The sequence below is a fragment of the Mchenga conophoros genome, linkage group LG1 (assembly GCF_057382185.1).
Source record: "Mchenga conophoros isolate Kocher_MC1m ecotype Shallow Benthic linkage group LG1, M_conophoros_male_GT1.1, whole genome shotgun sequence".
NCBI classification, from domain to species: domain Eukaryota; kingdom Metazoa; phylum Chordata; class Actinopteri; order Cichliformes; family Cichlidae; genus Mchenga; species Mchenga conophoros.
The window spans coordinates 14,035,738-14,063,645 of record NC_140526.1 but is presented as its reverse complement, the minus strand read 5'-3'; the positions used below and the strand labels follow the sequence as shown (position 1 = coordinate 14,063,645).

The 27,908-nt window shown below is 38.3% G+C and overlaps 1 protein-coding gene across 3 annotated transcripts in view; it reads left to right on the top strand.

Moving 5' to 3' along the window:
• mdga1 (MAM domain containing glycosylphosphatidylinositol anchor 1) overlaps positions 1 to 27,908 on the top strand; it is a 216,138-nt gene that overhangs the window by 166,443 nt on the left and 21,787 nt on the right. For all 3 annotated transcript variants that reach the window (XM_085266885.1, XM_085266899.1, XM_085266889.1), the window contains 5 exons: positions 3,036 to 3,216; positions 3,362 to 3,385; positions 7,331 to 7,483; positions 9,694 to 9,849; positions 15,419 to 15,549. In XM_085266885.1, the coding sequence (XP_085123011.1) occupies positions 3,036 to 3,216; positions 3,362 to 3,385; positions 7,331 to 7,483; positions 9,694 to 9,849; positions 15,419 to 15,549 (645 nt within the window). The remainder of the gene's footprint in view (positions 1 to 3,035; positions 3,217 to 3,361; positions 3,386 to 7,330; positions 7,484 to 9,693; positions 9,850 to 15,418; positions 15,550 to 27,908) is intronic.

The window sequence follows — 27,908 nt, the reverse complement described above, 5'->3', positions numbered from 1 at the left end:
CTTTTACACAATATTTGTCTTGTTGTGTCTTTATTAAAAGTCCGATGGCAATACAGATGAAAATGCTGTTTGGCTGAAAGTGTCTGTACAGCAGGCAATATGTCAGTCCCACTCCTGTCTCATTCTGTTGTTCCCTTTGTACTATTTTGTTGCACTCTTACCCCTTTCCCCTTGCCTGTCACATAGACTCACACAAATAAGCATAGAGACACTGACAATATGTCCTGCTGAGGAAAGCAGAGAAAGACAGAGGCAGGGTGAAACAGACTTCAACCTGTGGTAGGAGCAGCTGGCTTCTCTAAGTCACACTTCAGCACCTCATTGATCCAGTGGTCCTAGTTCCAAAGAGTGTATGTGCATGTGTGTTAAAGTCCCCTCATAGTTTTTCAGTATCATTAATCTCCAGCGCACTGCATGTACGTGTACACACACATACACACTGCCCACTCATTAATAAAGGATAATATATTTCCAAAACTCAGGCAGATATTCACTCATCTCTTCTTGCTAACACACACTCTATACATTTTAAATGTGCATAACTTTTCTTTCCTGCTGTATTCCATATAAATATGCATATCCGATGTGTGAGCAGAGTGTAAATGTTTTTTATGGCTCAATATGAGCATAAGTTGGTGCTAAAAGGGTGCAATTCATAGTCTTCTGCATCATATGATAGTGTAAATGCTCCAGCAACGGAGCAAATATCTGAGGAAATCACTCATCTGCAGTTGGAGTTGCAGTTGATTACAATAAATAATAAGCAACAACAGCACCAAAAGAATGGACAAATGATATTCATATCATGCCCTATAGTACTTGACAAGACTCGTTGCTTTTGGAGAAATTGAAGCCGTAAACCATTTTTGGCCTAAAACTTTATTAGGCTGTATTATTGCTTTTACTTAAAATTACCTTCTTCGAGTTTTTAGTGAATGGATCATTAGGTCCATTGTATATCAGCCATGGACTGATGGTCTCAAGTATTTTGGTTAGTTGCATTGCAACAGGAATGTTGGATGTTTGGATGTTTGTTTGTTTTTTAGCAGTTCAGTTTTTAGATACAATTTATACTATTTTATACTTAAAAATATTTAAGTGGAAGAAGTGGTTTTTTTTGTTTGTTTGTTTTTTTCTGTAAGCAGTTATTTAGCTTTCATGGTCTCTATTGGTGGAGCTACAAAAGGGATCGCCAATGTCTGGCAAAAAGGGCAAACTTCATTTTGGAAGAACTGAAATGGAAACACCAAAAGTGGCACTGAGAAAAGAAGTTTGCCATCATGGCACAATGTCTGGTGAGGATGGACTTGATACCAAGCATGTTGCTGAGCACACACTTGGGCTGTGGCTGCCATTGGGGTCTCGCACAGTAATTGGAGTTGTACAAAGTTTTTGGCAGGCCAGGCAGGAGTCAGCTCAGTCTAGCAGAGTTGGAATTTGTGTCAGTATGTAGACATCCAATGAAAACTGCACACCTTAACTTGAGGGAGGATGTCAGAGCATAGAGTACTATAGCAATTATAGCAAAAGTAACTAAATCCACCAGTGATTTAATGTTAAATTAGAACAGCAATTGAGCCTATAAGGGCATTTTTAATAGATATACCTTTATATAAATCTATATATATATTTTTATCGCAGTGTCACTCAAGAAGTATGAAATGTCATATCTAGGAGATCCTAAATCCAAATTCATGCTGAATATCAAAAAAAATGTGTCTGTAATTATATGATGTTCACAAAACTTCAGCTGCTGACTATCTGAGAAAACTGTACAGGAGACATTTATCATAAACACAAAACCATGTGCACACTTAAACACACAATACCCGCAGTATACACACACTTCTGTGCTGCATGTGTTACCTGATAATGGCATGCTGTGGGTGTACTAAGCTGTTATGGTGGAGTGGCTGACCTAATGCATTAGATTGAGCTCACTGTCAGGTCTTTAAGTAGCTGGGATCAGAGGCAGATACACAGCTAATGGATCCTTCTCTCCGTGGGTGGAATAACACAGCAATAGCTCTATTTAATGGAAAAAAAAGACTTAACTTTAAAAGAATGAGAAGACGCCAATTGGTTGAGCTCAATATCTTAACCATTTTAATATTTCATGATACACAGCTAAATAAGTTATTGGAAGTTGGGGGGGGGGGGGGTTTAAAGATTGTATTTATATTTAAAAGCATGCATGATTGAAAAGTGCTGCTATTAAACAAACCTATTGAGTCCCTATTGTGGAAACAGAAGTGGAAATCACATAACTTGCTCAGAGCACTAAAACTAACCAACAGGTATTTTTAAACATCAAAATTGATGTGGGAGACCACTGATATACCGAAACTAATGTAGCCTCTTCTGGCCTTTAAAGCTCTTAGAGAGAATCAATTTTAGGAAGGCAGCTTGTATACTTTATTTTGAAAATAAAGTAGACTGAAAACATACCTAAGCTATGTTGGTTGGGAATATACCCCAGAAAGGTAAGTTTATCCCTATATGTAATTTCACATAAAAACATACACTAATGTGATTTGATAATGAGTTGTTAAAAAATGAGCTGCCATGTTTTAATTTTTTTTTTTTTTTTTGCTCTAAAAAAACTTCAACCCTGTGTCTGATGTTGTTTGTGTATTTAAATGAAAGTGCTGGGGTATTATGACTATTATACTAGTAAGGACTAGGATTGCATGAAAATCCTCCAGATGCGAGATGAGCTGGAGTTGTTAAATGAGTTGTGGCTTTTTCCCAGTGACTTCTGAATGACGAAATTTTAGGACATCCAAGTAAAGTGATAGAGCTGGGGTATGACCAAAGATGAACGAACCCAAAATGAAAAGAAAGAAAGGGGAATGGGAAATATGCCTGACACCACTGACACGTCCTTATGTGACTCCTTTACCCTTTCTCCTACTCAGTCAAATCATTGTATGTACAGTTTGTTTTACACTTTTGACCAAGTACATTTGCACATTAACAAGCCTTCATCTTTTCTATTTGTGTGTATGTGTTTGTGTACCTATGTACGAATGCAGAACAAGCAAAACCTGCTGTCAAAACAAATAGACCTCAAGGGTAAGACACCAGAAAAGGGTGTTCTGATGTCCTACGCAGTATCAGACCTGAAAATCCCTCTGTCCTACGAGGTCCGGCTGGCCCCTATTACCACCTACAGCACTGGGGACTATGTCAGTCGAATCATCCAGTATTCAGAACGTGAGTCTCTCTTAAAATCCTCGATCTTTGTCTGCAGTCATTAGATATTTTTTTAATCCAACCATATACTTACACAGAGCATAGATCAATTGATGGGATGTTCATGTTTGAGTGCTAATCAATATTATCATAATTCTTTTTACAGCCTACACTTACCCAAGACCTTCAGGTGAGACTCAACTGCCATCCTTTGCTCTTGTACATTTGATCACCTTTAACTTTCTTTTTCAACCTGATTTATGACAGAGTGGTAAAGAGATGAAGGCATGTTGAATTCTGATGAAGGTTTAAATAAGCATGTTTGCTCCAAGCAGTGTCAGCACCAGTCTGCCAAGGCAAAGGTTCCCAACACGCGACCCCGTGACTCATGACCCTTAATCATATTGTTGCGATGAAAATAATGGGGTAACAAAAAATGATGGGTGAAACAAGCTCTATAGAATTTTAAATGTCTTGAAATGGTGACAATGGGAGAAGGATATCAGGTCGGTTATGATGATATGATTGGCTAGGCTTGAAAAATTTCAAATACAAAATGTGGGCCATTCTGTATGTTTTAAACTTGATCAGGCTATATTAAAACTATGTTCCATCTCATCATAGATTTTTAGTTCCTTTCTCTCTCTGTTAGCCCCCTCTGTCTGTCACAGTTTTCCACCAGCGTCTATCCTGGTCCTGCCTCTCTCTTACCATCCCTCTCTCTTTTTCTCAGTCAATTGCATCTTGTCTATTTTCTTCATTAAGAGACACGCAGCATTTTTCTGGCAGGAGTGTCAGTTGGCTCCATCAGGGTGAGGCAATTAAAACAACAGCAGATTGGAACAGACTGCGAGAACAACAGTGTAAATTGAAAGGAGCGCATGTACTAGAGCAGGGTGTGAATAGTAATAGATTAGCTCCCTGAAACAAAGAGGCACACATACGCCGTCCTCTTGGAGAGCACAAGCCATATGCATCTGCAGCGGACTGTGTGTGTCCGGGAAGCTTTCACTGATGCTGTCAGCTTGGATGGTTTTAGATGGCTGTTGTTATACTCTCTTGGCTCAATTTTCATTTGTTTAGTGAGTCTCTGATAATTGCTCTCCAGATGGGCTAATGAAGGTGACTACACCACGGAAAGAAGGCTCTTTATCTTGCTTAACAAGAGACATTAACATCAACGACGACAAAACTCGGGGTGTTCTTCAAAATATCTTTTTTGTCCTTAATGATCTATGTGACAGTATCAAAGTGTCTCTCAAAGCATATTAATGGGAAAACATTAAAAGAATCACATAGCTCAGAGAAGATTAAATGTTCAGGGAAACTGCATCTCATTAAAGCTTTTACCTAATTGTGTTTATAGATTATATTCACAAGGTGTCAACAGCCAGTAGGAGCACTCAAAAACAAGAAAGGTAGACTCGTACTTCTACTGTCAGGTCCAAAATATGTCGAACAAAGAAATTGTAGTTTTGCCGTTACACACTTGCACAGTGGATTTTTAATCAAATAATCAATATTCGAATAAAGTGCAGACCAAGGTTGTTATAGTTAACTAAAACTAAACTAATAACTAAAACTAAATGTGCAAAAAACATTTTAGTTAAATAAAATAAAAACTTATTAAGAAAATTAAAGCTGGCGGAAATGATTTTGTGAAAAAACTACCAAAAATAAAATGAAAATACAGAGGAAATAGCCTCAGTTTTAGAATCTGCTAGTTTGGTAAAAATGATATTACAACTTACCACATGAGGCTGTGATGGGTGCGTTTACTGAGATTTTGGATGTCAAAAAGACTGCGAATCAACTGCTTTCAAAAAGTGCTGCTTTTTATTACAATAGCTGTGCTGATTTTTCAAAATCTTTGCCTCTGACATATGCAGGCTCCATTCAGTAATAATTAAAATGACTAAAACTAAATGAATCTACTGAATCAAAACTGAAATAAAAACAAAACAGTCAAAATGAAATTGCATAACTCTGTAGCAGCTTTAATTCAACAGTTGACTGACACGTAGTGTTATGGTCGTTTTTAATAAAGGACACATCATATTTGACTTTAATCAAATATTTAATTTGTATTTTAGAGCTTTTTACAGTCATTTTAATTATAAGACCCAAAGAGAGCACATGTGAGGGATGGAATCATTTGGCTAAAAAAACAAAACAAAACATAAAGCAAAATAAATCTATTAGAGGCATGGTAAAAATGAACTTTATTGGAGTAGCCAATATCACAATCTGGTACGTTCTTTTCAAGATTGTACCAGATTGTGGTACCAGCTCAGCAAAAGCAAAAAGCCTGAAAGACCACAGAAGACAGTTCCAAAGTGTGATGACAGAATTTATATGGTTAAAAAATAACTTAAAAAACATTCAACCAACTCAAGAACACTTTCAAGAGTTACACATATTATTGTCAAGGTTTATAAATCAGAGACATTTTCAGGAGTGGAAATAAGATGGTTTACAACAAGGAAAACACATAAAAGAGCCTGCCGAAAAAAAATAATTCTTTGGACTAATTACAAATTTGTACCAGAAGGATGGTGAAGAGAAAAGTATGGAAAAGGAGAAAAACGACTCATGATCAGAAGCATACCACAGTATCCATCAAACATGTTGGAGGCAGCGGACATAGGTTAGGGCATGTATGGCTGCCAGTGGAACCAGGACACTAGTCTTTATTGATGATGTGACTGCTGACAAAAGGAGCAGAATGAATTCTTAAGTGTGCAGGGCTATATTCTCTGCTCAGATTCAGCGAAATGCTGCAGAACTGACCCGATAATGCTTCAGTGCAAATGGATAATGACCCAAAGCATAATGTGAAAACTACTTTCTCAAGGCAAAGAAATTGGGCAGTCACGTGATGGACCCAATAGAGCATACTTCTTCATTATTAAATACAAAATTGAATTCAGAATGACCGACAATCAAGAAGCAACTGAAGGTGGCTACAGTAAAGGCCTAGCAGAGCATCTTGTGGGAGAAAAGGAAAGGATTTTCGTCCAAGCATTAAAAACAATCCTGTTAGTTTTTGTTTTTTTTGTTTTTTTTTTGTAAAACCACTTGAATTAAAGCTGAATGTCTGCACTTCAATCACATATTGGTTGATTGATTTAACATTAACTGTGTAGGTGTGCTGAGGTGAAGCTCCAACAATGTGTTTTGGTCCAACAACATTTGTTTTTTTCATATCACACAGTTCAAGATAGATTTAATGAAATCTTGGTCTCAATCTTTCTTGCACTTTACAAGGTCAGTTTGAGGCATGTCAAACTGTACCATGAATGTGTGGTGAACCATAGCACTCCCAACAGTATGTATAAGAGCAGAGGCATATACACTTGTACCACCCGTCTGCAGTTTTATTTTGAAAATGAGTCAGTATTATGGTATATTCCCTACATGCCAGTGTTTTCTTGTTTTGTTGGTTTGATTTTAAACATAAATCAAAGCAGTCGTTAGTACACTAACAATATGAACTTTTCATATTCAACGAACTTTGCTAGAACCTGTCTTTAGCCTTTAAGTTTCCAAACTGGCACATTGTATTTGACTCTCACTGCTATTTAAAACTACAGAATTAGATGAACAGCCACAAATTTTACAACATTTGTAATTGCCATATGTCTGGATGACTAAATATTTAATACTGCTTTTATTTTCATGATGAGTAGTAGTGTTATACAATATCAGGTGAGCATTTTTTCACTGAATTGCACAGTCAATACAAAGGAGAAGACTTGAATCTAATGCCTACTTTAGTGCAATTCATTATTCCAGGTATTTTTAATTTCCTTTTTTTAATCGTTTTACACAGTTTTAGTCTGAGAATGTAAGAGTCATACTTTCAATTATACATAATATGTATACCAGTGCCTCCTACGTGGTGCCTATCACTTTGTCAGTAATTGCCTAGCTGTCTGGTTTGAAGTGCACATTGCAGAGGTCATTATAGACCTTTATAGATGTTGCCATTTGTTTCCTGGGGAAGGTGGGTGAAAAAAAAGAAAAGAAACAGCCTTGTATGTCATCTACAGTTTGTAATGTCACCCACTTGACATGTCAGTGATTTAATGTGTTTTTCTATCTTCTTTTTTTTGTAACAACACACACACCTCAGACCATGTGTGTGGCTTTGAAGATGAGCGCATATGTGGCTTCTCTCAAGACCGGAGTGATATCTTTGACTGGACGAGACAAAATCACCTGACGCAGAATCCCAAGCGGTCTGCGAACACTGGGCCAGACACTGACCGCAGTGGAACAAAGGAGGGTGAGAAAACTATGACTCATCTAAACTGAAATACAAATGTAATGTGGAAGTGTAAATTCAAAGGCACAGAAACAAAACAAATGTGTATGTACAGTCAAGATCATTCATCTTCAGACAATGTGCTTTTTTGCTGTTGTTGTTGTTGTACACGCACTGTTGTGTTTCACGGCAATTATAAATAAAATATGGGATAATACATTAGTGTCAGGTCTCAACTTTAGAGTGAGTAGTTCTACATTAACATACAGGGAGTGCAGAATTATTAGGCAAGTTGTATTTTTGAGGAATAATTTTATTATTGAACAACAACCATGTTCTCAATGAACCCAAAAAACTCATTAATATCAAAGCTGAATGTTTTTGGAAGTAGTTTTTCGTTTGTTTTTAGTTTTAGCTATTTTAGGGGGATATCTGTGTGTGCAGGTGACTATTACTGTGCATAATTATTAGGCAACTTAACAAAAAACAAATATATACCCATTTCAATTATTTATTTTTACCAGTGAAACCAATATAACATCTCCACATTCACAAATATACATTTCTGACATTCAAAAACAAAACAAAAACAAATCAGCGACCAATATAGCCACCTTTCTTTGCAAGGACACTCAAAAGCCTGCCATCCATGGATTCTGTCAGTGTTTTGATCTGTTCACCATCAACATTGCGTGCAGCAGCAACCACAGCCTCCCAGACACTGTTCAGAGAGGTGTACTGTTTTCCCTCCTTGTAAATCTCACATTTGATGATGGACCACAGGTTCTCAATGGGGTTCAGATCAGGTGAACAAGGTGGCCATGTCATTAGTTTTTCTTCTTTTATACCCTTTCTTGCCAGCCACGCTGTGGAGTACTTGGACGCGTGTGATGGAGCATTGTCCTGCATGAAAATCATGTTTTTCTTGAAGGATGCAGACTTCTTCCTGTACCACTGCTTGAAGAAGGTGTCTTCCAGAAACTGGCAGTAGGACTGGGAGTTGAGCTTGACTCCATCCTCAACCCGAAAAGGCCCCACAAGCTCATCTTTGATGATACCAGCCCAAACCAGTACTCCACCTCCACCTTGCTGGCGTCTGAGTCGGACTGGAGCTCTCTGCCCATTACCAATCCAGCCACGGGCCCATCCATCTGGCCCATCAAGACTCACTCTCATTTCATCAGTCCATAAAACCTTAGAAAAATCAGTCTTGAGATATTTCTTGGCCCAGTCTTGACGTTTCAGCTTGTGTGTCTAGTTCAGTGGTGGTCGTCTTTCAGCCTTTCTTACCTTGGCCATGTCTCTGAGTATTGCACACCTTGTGCTTTTGGGCACTCCAGTGATGTTGCAGCTCTGAAATATGGCCAAACTGGTGGCAAGTGGCATCTTGGCAGCTGCACGCTTGACTTTTCTCAGTTCATGGGCAGTTATTTTGCGCCTTGGTTTTTCCACACGCTTCTTGTGACCCTGTTGACTATTTTGAATGAAACACTTGATTGTTCGATGATCACGCTTCAGAAGCTTTGCAATTTTGAGACTGCTGCATCCCTCTGCAAGATATCGCACTATTTTTGACTTTTCTGAGCCTGTCAAGTCCTTCTTTTGACCCATTTTGCCAAAGGAAAGGACGTTGCCTAATAATTATGCACACCTGATATAGCGTGTTGATGTCATTAGACCACACCCCTTCTCATTACAGAGATGCACATCACCTAATATGCTTAATTGGTAGTAGGCTTTCGAGCCTATACAGCTTGGAGTAAGACAACATGCATGAAGAGGATGATGTGGACAAAATACTCATTTGCCTAATAATTCTGCACTCCCTGTATAAAGGACTGCTGTGGAAGATAGTTTATTTTGACATCATTTCATGCATTAAAATGTTCAACTCTCAAAGCTGATTTAGAGTTTGAAGTTAACATTAGGACTTGAGGAGGTGTATGAAATGTCAAACAACTTGGAAGACCAAGAAAAAAATTAGATTGTTTTTCCTCAGTTTGTCTAATTTACTTGTGGAACATGTGATTAAATGTGTTAAGATATTTTTATCACATAGAAAATAAAGCAGAAACTTGGCAGTAGCTTATGACCCATTATGTTACCACAAACCTCCCAAAAATGTGTTGTTATCCCAATACCTACAGTCTATAATTTACATTAGAGGGTTTTATTAGCCTTTTATTATTATTATTAATATTTCTACTCTTTATCTTTTTTGTTGACTCTAGGCTACTACATGTATATTGAAGCATCACGCCCACGTACTCAGGGTGACAAGGCTCTTCTTCTATCGCCACTTTTTAATATTACCTCAAGCAAGGGCCCCAAAGGAAGAGTCCCATACTGCGTCTCCTTCTACTATCACATGAAGGGCAAACACATTGGTAAGTCGCAGAAAGAAGAATAATGCTCGCACAAACATATACACATACACAAACATTATTATCTCCTCTCATATGAGAGCACAATGGCGCACATGGGTATACAGGGAACAGTGTACTGGTGCTCTCTGCTATCGGGGTTCTCATATCGCTCTTGCCTCTGTCAAAAGCTGAACCCTATGCTTGAACCTTGCTTGCAGAGCGTGTCAGACAGAAAATTGTAGGTCTGTGTGAGAGAGTGTGTACGTGAGTGCGTGTGTATATGTGGGTGAGAGGTGGAATGGAAAGACCGGGACGAGGGTGGGATGTAGGATGCTACAAAAGTTCTGTTTGTATGTGGCTTCTTGGGTCTCAGTTTGTGTGTGTGTGTGTGTGTTTTGTGTGTTTAGAGGTGGTTGAAGGGGGCAGTGGGTGTGTGATTTATGGCAGTGGCGAGACACAATCAGTCACTTGGGCGAGTTGTTCATCATAATATGCTCTGTCACACAGCTAGAATGCATACATCTAGGAGCCCTACACACCTGCATGCACACTCTTACACTTTTGTGCACACACAAAGACACACACATGCACGCACGTGCGAATGTGTTCTTTTAAAAAAGGGGGAAAATGGCAAACCTAGCAAATACATAGAGGCACACCTACATTTATCCACAAACACACACACACAATATTGATTTATGTGTCCATAGCCCAAGCATACATGCTTTAATCTAGCATTTGTTACCTGCTGACCTCCCTGTCTCCTTAGGATGTGTTTGGTTTAAAAGGGCACAGTGTATTGTGTGTGTGTGTGTGTGTGTGTAACCAAGTGTGATAATGTAATAGTTAAGCATATTCAAGTTCAGAAATGAGAGGCAGTTTATTAAGACAAAGATTTGGGCACATCTACCACAGAGAAATAGCTTTGCACGCACAAATATTTCAATGGCATGCTAACAATAGAGTAGAAATGTTTCCGTCAGGTTATTCAGGCTTTTGCAGTAAAGAGAGAAACCTTAATAGATCAGAAAGAATGAGCCAAAAAATGGCTACTACTCAAAATGTCTCTGCTTAAAATAGAGGTGGCCTGACTGTTACTATAATATGTAATGGCTGTTTATAGGTGGCAGATTTATAAGAGATACTGGAGCACTTCATTTCTTATTGGGTAGTTTGGTCAAAGGTATTTTCGATGTTTTGTAATGAGACAGTGAAACATCAGTTGCACTATGTTTGCATATGATTAGCACATTGTGTTACCACCGCTGCAAGCCCTCTCTCAATTTCCAGTGCTGTTCATCCCAGTCTGTCCAATTTGTTGTTGCTTTAATTGCCTTACCTTGGCAGAGCTAACAGTTTTGCTAGGGAGACACAGTGTGCCTCTTAATGATGGAAAGAGACTAGATGAGGATAAGACAGGGGGTCAGTGAGAGATGAGACAAGACAAGTGAGGGGAGGATGAGGGCTGGCCAACCTTTTGAAAAAGGGAGATGGTTAATGATGAGACTGAGACCAAAGTGAATGGTAAGAAAAATACTGAGAAAAATTAAGCACAGAAAATAGAGAGCCTTAGAGAGCCTGTTGATGTCCAGAAATAGTGAGAGCATGCTGTAGTGCTAGCCAGTTTTAATGTACTTGATACATAGTGTGCTAAAAGTGTTAAAAGGTTGTATATATTGAAAGCATTTGGGCACTTTGACGCCACACAATTTTCAGACAAGATGTTGAAATGCTGCTCTTTTCTAGCCCACATATAGTTTGCTTGTTTGCAATCCTAAGAGTTTGAGAGTTTAAAAGAGGTAAAGGCACCTTTCAAAGATTTTGCAAAATAAAATGAGGGCAGAAAGAATAATGCCCTTTCCTCACTTTGGATTGCAGGTTTGCAATAGGGCAGCACAAATAAAGACCTCCCCAGGTGATGTGTTTTTCTTTTCACCTTAATATGTTTATCTGTGGGCTTGCTGGCAGCAACAATAAACAACATTTAATTAGTTCTGTTTGGCATTGGGTAGTATTTTTTATGGCTCAGGTTTGCAATGCCATTGGCAAGCTTACTTGGAATTACTGGATTATTTTCACTCCAGAGTGATTGAAGACAATTAGTTCCTGTATGCTGTTTGAAAAAGTTTTATTACACTTTAAATCACTTTGGCGATATAAATGTTAGCATAGTATTTTGCACACACAACTTTCTTTTTAATTATACACAGGTTTTCTAGATGCTTTTTATGTCTGTCTCTCACTTGATAGGTTTAGGTCCCTATCTTCAGGAAAGCATCAGAACCAGCCTCTGCATGGCAAAGATTTAAAAAAGGATTCAGGCATTTACTAAAAACACTGAATAGTATTGCCCTTTGGTGACAGAGGCTACAAGCTTCAGTTTACTCTGGACTCTTCAGCATTGCTTTCAAAGCAAACCAGCAGCAGAAGCATACCAGACAGGCCATGAGCCTTATTTAGGATGAGATGAGGGATGGGGGGAGATGAGAACCCAATGTAGGCCTTTCAGATATCAAAACAAAAACAACTCATTTGATTTCAAGTATCGCAGTGCATGCCCGTCTGTGTGTGGGTCTGTGTATCTCTGCTCTGTCTTCCCCAATCATGATTCCACAGACAAGTAGCCTTGATAGAGCTGTGCCTTCTCCTCTGCTTGCCTGACACTCTCACCAGCATATACTGTCTTACCTCAGTCCAATCAATAGACTGCTTATCAGAGTCCGCAAACACTCGTTTGGCTGTGTGTGTGTGTAGGTGGTGATGGTGGTAAGAGGAGAAAGAGAGAAGAAAGGAACTATGAGTAGTGTTAATGTAGTGTTACATTAAGAGATTGGGTTAAAAGGTAATACTATACATCAAGATTAGGTCTTGCTTGCAGAAATGCTGCTTTTTTGAACTTTGGGAGGTAAATATTTTCTAACATTTAATGTTTGTTCACTTCTTGAAAATGAAATTTAAGTTCCAGTTGGAAAACCTTGTAGAACACTGAAAAACCTATCTGTTAGATTTCACCTCATAGAAGAGCAAGTAACCTGTAATGTTTTTAATGTAGTAATAGCTGTTCCAACGCTATCAGATCATTATTTTTACTGAGATCCAGACTTTACAAAACCATGCAAAATATACTCAGTGTTAAAAAAATGATTTTAGACATTTTGGTATATGTGATCTTATTCTTTTTCCCACAGTTACATAAAAAAGGTAAAATCTGTTTTACGTTTGCATTTTCACTGTGGAGAACTGTGTTGGTCAAGTTACTTGAAAATAGTATTTAGTTACTAATTACTGATTATTTCTCCAAGAAAGTAATGCCATTACTTTACTGATTGGTTATTTTTAAAAGTAATTACTTACTTATTACTGAGTCACTTTTTAAAAACATGATACACAACCTGAATATGTAATAAAGCAACAGACCTTTCAGCCTAATCCCATTTTTTTCTGCATAATCCATCATATACAATTGAATCAAATGAAAAAGTCTCTTTTTAAAAATTTTTTTATTGGTTTTAATCTTTTAACTTTATGCAAATTGCATCAAGCAAAAATTTAATTATGCAACAGTCTTTGACTCGAAGAAATTAGTTTAACATTTAAACCTTTTTTGTGCATATATCAGCATATAAAATAAAATACTTTTTTTGTGTTTACACTCACTCTTTCAAATAGATGCAAGTAAAACACATCAAAACATAAATAAAATCAAAGATTCAGCAGCACAAAGCCCTGTCACTCTTAAGTCTATTTTCACCTGTTTAGCAGGAGTGGGTGGAGATTTGCCCAGTGCTGCAGTGGTCATGTCAGTAGGGAGATCCAGGGGTTTCTCTGTGAATTTCACATTCCTGTGGCAGCTTGTTAGGTGCTTGCTCAGATTTTAATTTTAATTTTTCACTGTAGAACGAAGTTTCCTTCCCGTGCAGAGTGTACAGTGGGCGCTAATGTTTTTGCCACTTTTCACGGACTAAAGTAATGTCAGGACTTCCAAGCTTTAAATGCTGCATGGTCGTACTCTCTCTCACACTCTATATTATCCATTGTTGATCTACTACGCACGTCTGTTGTTGCCACAGACGTCGACACTCTCACAAACAAAATCACGGTTTAGTAATGCAGTAAGGCAAAGTATGGGGAAAGTAACAGTAATTTCATTACTTTTTTGCAATAGTAATCCCTTACTTTACTCGTTACTTGAAAATAGTAATTGGTAACGCGTTACTGCTCATCTCTAGCGGAGACTAGACTTTCCTTATAATTATCACAACCATGGGAAAACAGCTTTACTGATTCAAAGGCAGCAAAAGAATCATGGCTTTCAAAAGCAACTAAATATGGCATATTATTTTATGTAATTCACACAGAATCTAAAAACTCAATAAGAACAAGATGTTCTTTGATTGGAGTCATGTTTGGTTAGTGGTTTGCTGGAGGTATTGGTGGTTCTCAATATATATCGACTAGCTACTGGCTGTAGCTGTTATCAATTTGGCTTCCACTAAAGCTACTTTCCCCTCCTCCCTTGTCACAACGATCACTACAGCACCTCCACATGTCTGGATTTTTTTTTTAAATGAGATGCCCTTCCTGTTATCAACTGGAATCAAAACAGCCATCTGCCACTTGCCAAACAAATCTTTAAATCTGTGTAAATGTGCCAGAAGTGTTTAATTAAACAGCGTCATTTGTTTTATTTGACATTTTCACAGTGCTAAAATATGTAGGGTTAAGGTGAAGACTGGATTGACAGTCCGATAACACTGCTTCCCTCGGTGCCCACAGACAGTTGAAACATGTTGCTTAACTGCTCAGTTGGATCCTTCCCCTAGTATCACAAATCTCCTGTGACAAAGTATGATGCTTAGTGCTGCCAGCCTGGTGATTTTTCCAGGATTTAAAGAATATAGGCTTATAGTTTCACAAAACAATGATTGATTCCATTGTGTAAGCATAAGTCTATAAGTACGTATACACACACACACACACAAATATAGTATAGCATAGCATGCCTCCTGCTTGCAAATTTGTTTAAGAGACTCGTGGTTGGTTAATGTTCCAATTAGGAGCTGGCTGGGGATCATTAAGAAGATGAATGATTCTCTCACACCTACTTTTAGAGACCCGAAAGAGACAGCGAGAGGGGAAAAAGAGATGGACACTATTTGGATTATTTCTCCATGGCAAGTAAAACAAAAGGGTAGAGTTTTAGACTTGCTATATTAAATATACAGTCCTCACAATGGTAATAAAATGCAACAAAAGTCACGGCACCTTTAGCTATTGAAATCGGAATCTTGTTTAAATATTTATTATAGTCAGTTTTATTTTGGGGGACAGACTCAAATCTCAACAGGATGATAGTGTGTTTCACAAATTTCAGGAGTAATATTTGGCCATTCTTCCAAGACAAACTGATCTTTGCTCTAGTATTATTATTATTATAATTTTTTGCAGTGGAATATATCTGTGTTTGGTAATGACCATAACTATAAAACCAGCAAGAGTGACAATGACACTGAGTGTTTCTAAATTCCTGTACATGTTTGTGGCTGTGTTTGTCTGGATGTGTGGCTGCGCATGGGATTTTTTTTCACAGGTACTCTCAATGTTTATCTGCGAGTGAGAAGCATAGCCTCTGTGGACCGAGCAATGTGGACAAAATCTGGTCATCAAGGCCCAGACTGGAAGAAAGCATTCTTTGATGTTACCCCCAGTGGACCCTTTCAGGTAAGGCCTTTCTGATTTCTTTGCTTTGTAGGATTGGTGATTACAGAATCAGCAGTCACATCAATAATAAACACTAGTGACCTAGTGACCAGTAGGAGTTATACATGTCGATAATGTGGTATGCTTAATATCGTGAGTGGCTTTTCCAGTCTATATTTCTATTTGCAAAGATGTCTCTTGATTGTAGACCTTAGTATTTCGTTGTTTTATTAATATAGTGTACCAGATTTTTGATTTGGCCACTCCCAAAGTTATTTATTATCTCTCTGATTGGTTTTTTTTGTTGCTGTTTCGCTTTTTTGTTTGGTTTTTCAGACAAATGATGGCCTCTCTCACTTGCACAGACATCTCTCATACTTAAAATTCTGTCAAAAAGCTCCGACGTAGAAATTCAACTCTTTGAATCCAGTTCAGATATTATGTTTGCTTCATTTGCCATGAAATAACAAGAAAACAGGTCTCACCTAGTGCACAAAACTGTGTGTCAGTCAATTTTCCAATTAATTCTAACCCTTTGAACACGGGGCACTGTGTATAAAGAGGGCTGTAATTCCTAAACAGTTAATGCGAAATCTTTTGAAAAACCCTTAAAACTAAAGTTGAAAGTCTGCACTTCAATCACATATTGATTGGCTAGTTTAAAATCCACTGTGGTGGCGTACTAAGGCAAAACTACAGAAGATGTGTCTTTGTCCAACAAATCATAGACCTAACTGTATTTTGACAAAACACACAAAAAAATCTATTTTTTGTCATCTCTTTCATCTGTGGGATGTCCCTCTGCCTCAGCCATTTTCTCTCTACTGTGTCTTTCCCAAGAGAAAAGTTCTCCACTGCGCAAAGCCAGCACTGGGATTGTATACCATGAATTAATGGAAATGAGGAAATTCCCAAAAAGGGTTGGTCTTGAAACACTGCTTGAATTTTTCACAACATATTTTAAAGACTGACATTTAAACCGCCCAGAGATCTACTTCCCAAAATCACTATCGCTTTATATTTATTGATGTTTGAGTTAACTAATATCCAATAATCTCATTTCTCTTCTGTTTTGGAAGAGACTTTCAGCTAGCATAAAAACAAATACAGTATTTAAGCTTTTAGGAGTGGGTTGGTGCAGTGTGTTGGGAAAGAATTCATACCCCTTTTAGCGGTCATATATCCAGTCAGTCCTCCCCTCAGTGGCTTCGACACTGCAGGTGGACATGCTCTGCAATGTGAGAGTACACCCAATGGAATCAATATAATGTGACATTATTATATATCAAGTTATACAAATTTGTGCCAAAAGTAGTACTAATGAAGGCAATGAAAAATATGATACATATAAATTAACCCCAAGCTTTTTGTATGACTTGTGTGCATTTTTCATTTCTTAAATAAATGTGGATACAGGATTTTGACATTTTAGCACTGAGGGCATTATTGATAAATGGGGACCTTTGATTACACATCGGGCTCATTTTCTGCTGAATGTCAGCAGCAAGCCTATTCACGTAGTAACCAGAAAATCATTCACTTCATCAAGAATGTGCTAATCTCACGGCTGGCAGCAAGATTTCACACAGATTTGAAAGGTCCAAATGACATAAATGTGCAGCTATGCATACAGCTTTGACCTCTAAATGAAAGTAAACAGACATAAACATCTGTAGCTAGTGGTGATCAAATACAATAAATTTCTATAAATACTGACGCTTAATTTATTTGTTTCCAGAAACAAAACAAAAGAAAAACATCCTGGCATTTCAAACAGGTCTTTAGTATAGACTGGACTGGCTCTGTTTTGGTGCTAGCAAATGTGTTGGTCCCAAATATACAAGCCAGTAAATGAACCAGAACCAAAAATGTGATTGTTTCTTTTGTAGTTAACTCTGTTGTGCTTTTTATACAATGAGCATTCAACCTAATATAGTACCTTCTGCATGGATGGCATATTTATGTTGAGGACTGCTTGCAAGCGTATTTCTTTAGCCTCTGGGTTGGTTTAATTCCTATATTGCTTCCTTAGTTTTAGAGGTACACAAATGGACAGAAATACAAGACCAAATCTGTTGGGTTTTTTTGTTTTTTTTTTTTTTTTAAGGATAACAGCTTCAGTATAACTTGGAATTAATCCAACAATGAGGTCCACATGAGGAATAAAATGTCATTTTTCAAAAAGATATTCATTACTTTTTCATTGCTATTTTCGTTTGTACAAAACCTCCCATACTGTAGTTCAGATCTGACTGCGAAGGCCCCGGCATGTGATTCACACAATTTTTGCACTATGAATACGACAATTGTCTGCCTGGAAGAGACCAGTCTGATCACATGATAAAAGTGATGACTCGAAATAACTTTGGATTGATTAACAGTGGCTTCTACCTCTAAAGGTACGAGTGAATCCAAAGGGCATAACTAAGACACCAGATTTTGTACCTGTGGGGGTCAAGGGCACTTTTTATTCCTTTTCATTAGTCACACATCTGGACTTGCACTTGCACTTGATTAAAGTTGCAAGATCCTCCTGTTAAAAGCCTGGTGGATTGTGAATTGTGTGTCACAGACAAAACAGTGCTTCTTAGTTACAGTGTAGGTAGTTTATTTTCAACTTCTCCCATGAAGAGAAAGTAATGCAGCTGATACAAAGAGAGAGCACCAACTCAATGTTCTTGCATTTGCAAAAAACTCTTCATGAAAACACTAGTTTGACAAGAACTGGCATACTAACTTGTGATTGTACAGTAGGAAACCTAGTACTTCAGTAAAGGAACACGCACTTGATTGGACGGTGACAATTCAATTTACTGTACAAAGACAATTGCAAGAGAACTACCTCAGGCCTTCTACACCAGCTGGTGATTTCCGATCTCTGATTGTTGCTTATACAAGAACTGTTACCCTCAAATGAAACTCCATTTAAAAGTCTGTTCGACTGGATTAGAAAATTATCCAAACTATTTCTCAGTTCAGTTCAAGGGGTGCAATTTTTCATGCTTTCAGCTGTACAGTCATCTTTTCTTGTTTAAGTTCACCGGAAGTTTAAAGTTTGGGTTACAGTAACTGTGCACATTCAGTCAATAGTGGAAGAAAATAGCCTGGAAGACATAACAGAAGAAGCGCCCGTGTTTGAGCACTGTCTGTTGACACATCCTTGAAGTCCCTTCGGCTCTTTGGCAGCTGCGCTTGCAGTTAGTTCTTCCCTGTTGGCATGTGGCAGAACAAACTAGATGACTCAGTCCTTCTTTCTAACTGGACATGATGTTTCCTTTCTCACTCATTTTTTCAGTTTTTCTTACTCCATGGGTTTGTTTGTGAGTTTGTGTATATGTGTCTATTTTAGAATGTTTAAAATCCAGCGGAGGGTGAGAAAAAGGGAGGGCAAAAATGATGACAATTAAGTTTTGCTATGTGTGTTTTGCTGTCTCTGTCTGTTTAGTCCCCATTCTCTCCACTTGTCTTTCTCTCTCGTGGAGTGTTGGGGCAAGTGGAGTAACTGGCTTGATTCTTGTCCTGGTCTGTTTTTAAGATATCTTCACTCAGGGCTGATGACTAATGGCTTTAAATTTAAAAAGGACAGTCTTCAGCTATCAGGCTGCCAATACCCCATCGCACATTCTTTTTCCATATATCTGTCTACATTCTACATACATCTATGCACAAATAAAATCACAAGCATACAGTGTAGATTCAGGCATCTGTACTATGCAAAAGTCTTGAGCAACCCTCCTTTCTTTATATTTTGTTTTTAAGGAACTAGACTTTCTTTAATTTGTGGTCTTTTTCAAGTGGTCTTGAGCAGTTCCTCTTTCCACTTAACAATGACCTATGAATTATTCAAACATAAAAAGGCACCTATAGCTTGAGGGATCCCCCAGTGTTGTGTCTACATATGACAGAGAACTTAGCAAATAATTAATCTTAGATTGTAACCTTTAGACACTTTGTTACCAGTAGTCTGTTAAGGAGAAAAAAAAGGAAACCGAATAAACTGAGGAGGAAAGAAAACGTTGCAAGCCTAAAATACTATCTATAGCAGTCTTTAAGAAATAGGAAAACCCATGAAACAACTAACACAGGACCTGAGAGTGCATCTTGCCTTTCAACTGAGACATCTACTGTTCACTGAAACCTCATCAGAAATGGTCTCAGTGGATGGCCTACTATCAAGAAGCCACTGATAAGAAAGAGAAACATAGAAGTAAAGTTGAGGTATGCCATATTACTCAAGAACTGGACAGAAGATCAGTGGCAGCAGGTCTTGTGGAATCATGAATTCAAATTTGAAATTGTTGTTTCAAATCATCACTAAATATATGTGAAGAGGTCAAGAGGGGTACAGCATATATGTAGCATATTTCCTTACACATAAACTCAATGTGCTTGACACAGAAGATAAAAGCTTTAAAAAGCTTTGTAAAGAAGTAAAATATAAGTTAAAACACACACACATAATCACATACACACAGTTAAATGCAAGTCTGTGAGAATAAAACTGTTTTGAGTCTGTTTTTTAAAGTGATAATTAACCTCAGGCCAGCAGATAACCTTTTCCAAACAACAGGATCACATGATCACGTAAAGTGAAAGTATTCTCGTTAGCCCGTTACAGTAGATCTAATTATGGGAACAGTTAAAAGATCTGCACTCAATTACTTGACAGGTATCACTTGATTATATACACAAAACAAGTCAGTGAGTGTCTGCAGCCAATGTAAAACATGGTGGAGGTTCAGTCATGGTTTGGGCTGTGTTTAAGCCAGTGGTTTTGTTAAAAATGATTTAATTATGAACACAGAAAAATTACCATTAGATTTTGATTCAGTGTAGAAAGCACCTGACTTGAAAAGGCTTTGCTTCTCTGTATAGCAATGGTCCCAAATACAGTAAAAGCAAACCTGGATTAAAAGAAAAGCACAACACGAATGAACAATATGGATTTGCCTCCTCCATCTCACCATTAAAGAATCAAGGTAGTCATACCAAATACTGACTTTCAGCCTCATTAGGATTGTTTTTGCCTTGCATACTGCATCTACATGTATGTTTTTACTAGAGATGGCACGATACCACTTTTTTATGTCCGATACCGATACCGATATCATAAATTTGGATATCTGCCGATACCGATATGAATCCGATATAGTGTTTTTTAATCAACAAAGCTGTTTTTTAAATATCTTGCTGCATTTTGTATAAGTTCATACTCAAGTTTAAAACAACAACTACACTAAAGCTATTCTGTTATACCTGTATGCAAAAAAAAAAATTTCATAGTTCAGCAATACTGATCAATCTAATAAACTTAAACCTACACCATCCTCCCTATTCTGGTATTTTAAAGAGTACTTAGCATAAATATTAAGCAACCTAACTAATAGGGTTCCAACTCCCAGCAACAACAAAAATAAATAAATAAAAAATAGGGAACCACCCCTCACGCTCCACCTCATGATGCTTAATCGACGTAATCAACCTTAATTTGATGCAGTGTGAAAAAAAATGCACAGAAATCAATTATTTTTCAAGAAATATTAAATAGATTCAACATCTTTCTTCAACAAAATTGCAGACTGCACAGATGGTACCTTCCCAAAGGAAAAAGTACTATAGCTTACTAGGGTATTTACAGTATATATATATTAGACTTAATAGTCACTATATACAGTAATGGACTTCTATTCATTTTGCATCAAATTAAAACTTTGGGTGTCAGATAATTATTTATTAAAAGCTAGACATTTTAAATGAGAATAAGAAAGAAAAGTATGTCTTTGTGCCCCCTTTTCCCTGTTAATGCCCTATCGGCCCCCCTGGCTAAACTTTGCTAGATCCGCCCCTGCACAGTTACCAGCGTCAGCTACGTAGAAAAAGATCCTGGAGTAGAAAGTAATATTAAATAAATTCTAACAACAGCTGATCAAGCTTAAACGTGCTGCTGTTGTTTATCCGCTGGTTTCCTCTTTCTGGTGCAAAGTGGGCCAAAAGCAAACTAGAGACACGGACTCGCGACAGAAAAGCCGATCAGCTGATCGTTAAGCAGTTTCATGATTGAAGTAGCAGCAAGAAGAGGCAGTCGCTCCATATATCGTTTGTTAAGCTTAACACAGGAATGCTTTACAAACATTCAGAGATGGACTTACACACTTGCTTTACTTCTCTCGGGATAACTTTGTCGGAGATGAAATGCCGGGTTGCTAGCGAAGCTCCACATGCTATCCAGACCACCGACAGGTCCCGCATGCCACAGCCGCTCTATCACGTGATGCATACTGCTCCGACGTGCTAACTTCTGAGGTGAGTTACGGCGTGTCGCAAGTTTTGTGAGCTGCTTTCGTGATATTTAATGGATCGGATTACTTTTTTTTTTTTTCTCCGATATCCGATCCAGTAATTTAGGTCAGTATCGGACCGATACGTAATATCGGATCGGTCCATCTCTAGTTTTTACATGTCAATAAATCACCTTATCGAGTTCCCCTTTGCCTAGGAAAATACAAAGGGTGGTTGTTGCACAGTACAGTATGCAGACTTACAGATAAACTCTTTTTCTTAAACACACACTCACCAGTCTCATATCCCCTGCAGCAATTAGCTATGACAGGTCAATTAACAGGCTTATTTATGAGCAGGGGATGCCTGCTAGTTGTGTTGTAATGATTCCAGATACTCTTTGTACGTGCATTGGGGAAATTGAATTCATGATGAATGTGGGCTGAAGGTCTTAGCTAGGGGCTGCATTTGCTCATCATTAACCATGCCTTTGCTACCCAATGTTTCTTTAACTATTAAAGGGGAAGCGAACACTAAACCCATGGGCAAAGTGTATGTTTTAAGGTTCTTCTGTAATACTGTATTGGCATGGTAGTTGACGTCAATGTTTTGAAGTGCAACACAGTTGTTAAATTGCAGTAAGGTAATCTCTTTACCCATGAAAACAAGCATCCACTCTTAGCACATAATGCACATACAACAGAACAAATCATACTTTTTTCAGAAGTAATATAAACGGTCACGTATTAAAACAATATGAAAGCTCTACCATTGAAACTGCGCAGCTCACTGAGGTTCATTTAAGTTGAGATCTCACTCTGAAGGCAATAGTATATGTTTCATACCATGGATGGGACATTTTGCAAACACTTGCAACTAGTCAGGGAATACACCTTTTTCCTTGCGACCAGTGGTTCCCAGGGGATCACTGACAGGTCCTTGGGTCTGTGTGACTTAGGCATAAGGTACTAACATCTGCTGGTTATCAACAGCAATTATACAGCCAAGAAAAAGACAAAAAGGAAACTGTGTGTAAGTGTTTGCAAACCAAGTAAAAGGTACTTTACAAAAAGGGTATGACAAGATGGAGTGAGTCAGGTGGGGATGTCTTTATTTCATCAATAAAGCCCCTAATGCAGCTTAATTATTCATCCACCCCATTTATACGTGACTTTGCAAAGGTAGATGAGGCAGGATGGATGAATAAGGAAGGATGCATGAACGATAGGGGTCGTCTCCTTGGCAACTGAGGGTTGCCTTGTACATGGCTGGTGTCTCTCTCTTTAAGGTGTACACTTTTTGTTCATATGCATGTACTGCTTGTCTGGTTCAGCACATGTCTTAGAGACTTTGTGCATTATGCCATTACTGTCTTTCAGATTTGTTGTTGCATATATATTTTTTCATATTATATTTGTATTTGTGTCCTTTTTTATGTATGACCCTAAAATATTTCAACTTTATTAAGAAATGGAAGGGTTCCCAATTACTCCTCACTGAGCTGTATTTTAGGATGATTGCACTAATTCTAATTTTTAATTCTTAACACTAAGCAAGAATATTTAAGAGTGCTCGGCAGCACAATCCTGACAAAAATACAAAGTACACGACATCAGTCAGTCTGTAATTCTGAAATTTTTCAGAACTATACAGTTTAATGCCTTTGCTGCCACAGTCTAATATCAGAAAACTCACTTGTACAAAACTTTTCGGGTATGATAAATATTGAGAAAATCCTATGGGCTATTTTAGCTTCGCTCCTTTAGCTAAAAACATATTTTTCTTTACCTTTACAACAACAGATATTCCAGTATTTCGGTGTGATCTATCTGTTCAGCTCATACATGCACACATACACACAAACCACTGCTGTGTAACAAATGGAGTTGTTTAATAATGTACAAAGCAAGCAGCCTTGATCCTACGAGCCAGCCAGAGGAGGTGAGCTGATAAACATACTCTTTCTCTCCGTCTCTCACTTTGCCTCATTTCTTACGACATTCTGTTATGTTCCAAGCTCCTCAAGGGCCTGATGAAATGAAATAAGAAGGGTAAACCCCATTTCTCCCTCTGCTCTATACCTGTCTGTCTTCCTTGAGTTACTCTTTTGAGCAGCCCATCCTCCTCCTCCTCCTCCATTCAGCTCCTATTACTGCTCTATCATTAACTGAGAATTACCAGCAGGCCAGTGTAAGGCCACAGGATCACTCTGAATTATTTGTTTCCTACATGGTTTAATTAATACATTATTTAATTAATATGTTTGGAGCATCTAAGAAGGACAACTTTTTAGATAATTTTGATAGATTAAAGTTGTGTTTGATCAAACTTTATTTCTTTCCCTGCCTTTCTTTCTTTCTTTCTATGTATATAAGTAATTAACACACAAGAAATGTCATCATTCAATTGCAAAATAATTGTAAATCTACAAACAATGGTGATCATCAAATGAAAATCCCCATTATTAGCCAGTTATCACATTAAACCCCCGAATCTGGCATTAAAACCCCTCAAAATGTTGAGATTACTATAGAAAAGCTATAAAAAAAAATGGTTGATCAATAACTTTTGCTGTTGTCTTTGAAAAGACTTTTATACATATCATAAAGGTTTTAAATGCATGGCCCATCTCAGTGGTTAGTCCTGCCTGCCACTACTCTCTGTTGCTGTGGGTTTTCAAGCTATCCTGTTTTCCACCCATCCTCTGTATGTGTCTTCTTTTTCCTCTTTGTATGTCTTTGGGGAGTGCTGGTATCCTCATAATCAATAGTAATGACTTGAGCTGTCTGCTCACGGTGGGAATTATGACACAATTGGTGTTGTTGTGTTGTACTGCATAGCTTCTTTTTTATACACTCAGTGGGTCTATTAAGCCCATTTTGCCTTTTGCTTTCAGTTCACCGCTTCAAAAACTCTTGATAGGAGGAGATGAGTGTTAAAGGGGGATGGTGTTTTCGCTACAAGGATGTAGCTAGATATTGCTGTGTCTTCACAAGGATATGATGCAAGGACCAGCAGCCTTTAGCAACTAAATAATATCTAGAAAGGATGGATTTTTAACGCTTATTTGCGGTTGAAAACAAATATGCTTTCTGGTACTGTCTAGGTGTGTTATAAGCTCCACGCCTAAATGACTTAAGGCTAAGCAAATGTAGAAAAGATAGTAAATTTCCAGTTGATTTCTGTGTGATATTCAATACATTTTTATTTATTTATATAACCTTCCCACAGTTTTTAATGGGTATAAGACTGTCTGCAGTGCAAATGTTGGGGATTTAAAGATTAAAAATTACAGTTGGAGAATTTTCAGGCATCTTCTGCTGCACAGATTTTGGTGGTGCATGATAAAATGAATCCCCATTTTATGGGCCATTTTGTTAAAATGAAAAGAAAAACTTTATCTATTTATTTATTTAAAAATTTTGGACTCCTCCACCCCAAAAAAGGAAGAGAGAAAAAACAAGTATATAAATCATAGAAATGTTACGTAATTAGGGATTAATTGCACAAAGCTCAGAGAGAACTATAAGACTGTAAAATGTAAAGATGCGTACCACTGTGGTCATAAAGGTATATACACTGAACAAAAATATAAACGCAACACTTTTGTTTTTGCTCCCATTCCCCATGGGATGGACGTAGAGACCTAAAATTCATTCCAGATACACAATATAACCATCCCTCCCAAACAGTGGTCACAAATCAGTCCAAATGTGTGGTAGTGGGCACATCTGCTATATTGAGATAATCCATCCCACCTCACAGGTGTGCCACATCAGGATGCTGATCTGACATCATGAGTAGTGCACAGGTGTACCTCAGACTGCCCACAACAAAAGGCCACCCTGGAATGTGCAGTTTTGTCTCACAGCAAAATGCCACAGATGCCACAAGCAATGAGGGAGCGTGCAATTGGCATGCTGACAGCAGGAATGTCAACCAGATCTGTCGCCCATGCATTGAATGTTCATTTCTCAACCATAAGCCGTCTCCACAGGCGTTTCAGAGAATATGGCAGCACATCCAACCGGCCTCACAACCGCAGACCTCGTGTAACCACACCAGCCCAGGACCTCCACATCCAGCAGGTTCACCTCCAAGATCGTCTGAGACCAGCCACCCAGACAGCTGCTGGAACAATTGGTTTGCACAACCAAACAATTTCTGCACAAACTGTCAGAAACCGTCTCAGGGACGCTCAACTGCATGCCCGTCGTCCTCATCGGGGTCTTGACCTGACTCCAGCTCGTCGCCGTAACAGACTTGTGTGGGCAAATGCTCACATTTGATGGCGTCTGGCACGTTGGAGAGGTGTGCGCTTCACGGATGAATCATGGTTCACATTGTTCAGGGCAGATGGCAGCTGAGAATGTCCCAGTTCTTGCATGGCCAGCATACTCACCGGACATGTCACCCATTGAGCATGTTCGGGATGTGCTTGACCGGCGTATACGACAGCGTGTACCAGTTCCCACGAATATCCAACAACCTCGCACAGCCATTGAAGTGGAGTGGACCAACATTCCAAAGGCCACAATTGACAATCTGATAGACTCCATGCGACGATGTGTTGCACTGCATGAGGCAAATGGTGGTCACACCAGATACTGACCGGTTCTGGGTCCCCAGATCCCCAATAGCGCAAAAAACTGCACATTCCAGGGTGGCCTTTTGTTGTGGGCAGTCTGAGGTACACCTGTGCACTACTCATGATGTCAGATCAGCATCCTGATGTGGCACACCTGTGAGGTGGGATGGATTATCTCAATATAGCAGATGTGCCCACTACCACACATTTGGACTGATTTGTGACCACTGTTTGGGAGGGATGGTTATATTGTGTATCTGGAATGAATTTTAGGTCTCTACGTCCATCCCATGGGGAATGGGAGCAAAAACAAAAGTGTTGCGTTTATATTTTTGTTCAGTGTAGGTTATCTGTGGTATTTAAATTATGCTTAATTAGTGGTAAGAGTATCAAAATGTGCCAAGAAGATATCTAAACACCATGACACCACTACCACTATCCTGAACCATTGATACCAGGCATGATAGAGCCATGCCCATTGTTTATGCTAAATTCTGATCCCAACCAAATGTTGCAGCAGAAGTCGAAACTCATCATACCAGACAGATTTTTTCCCAATTTCTGTTGTCCAATTTTAGTGAATGCAAATTGTAGTCTCAGTTTCCTATTCTTAGATGACAGGAGTGTGGTCTTCTGCTGCTCTAAACCCATCTGTTTAAAGGTTTGATATGTTGTGTGCTCAAAGATGTACTTCTCCATGGTGGCAACAAGTAGTTATTTGAGTTACTGTTGACTTCTTATCAGTGTGAAACAGTCTGGCCATTCTCCTCTGCTATCCACCTCTATCCAAGACAGTATTTTCACTCAGAACATTGCTGTTGACTGGATATTTTCTCTTTTTCGGATGATTGTCTATAAACCCTAGAGATATCTGCGCTGAAAATCCCAGCAGATCAGCACTTTCTAAAATACTCAGACCAGCCTGTCAGGCACCAGCAATCATGCCACTTTTAAAGTCACTTAAGTCACCTTTCTTCCCTATTGTGGTGCTTGGCTTAAACTTAAACATGCTGTGACCATACTTGCACACCTAAATGCATTGCCCCATGTTTATATATTTGCATTAATTAAGTCATATTAAGTCTAATATGAACTAACATGCAAGAATCTCAAGAATTTCTCTTCCAGCTTATATCAACATGAATGAAATGTAATACGGCCTCTATGTGCTGCACAAGATGTAATCAACTAATTCTTAAAACCAACTCTTAAAAATCTAAACCCATGTTCTGATTTTCAAAACAGGAAACCACGCTTCGTGTTTCTAAATCCTTTTGACTTTGGATGTATGCAGAGACAAAATTTGTGTTTCAAAGTGACCTAGGTTTCAAATTCAAGTAGCTTTGTTGGTGACGAAGGCTAATTCTCCATCTAAAGCTGAGCAGCCTAGACTTTGAATTCTTTCCCCAGGGTTAAAATATAAGGGAGTTATATGTTTTGTTGTTTTTTGACTACTGTGGCGGAGGTGTGGTCTCTGGCTCACTGCACCACCCCTCCACTGCAGCTGAGCCAG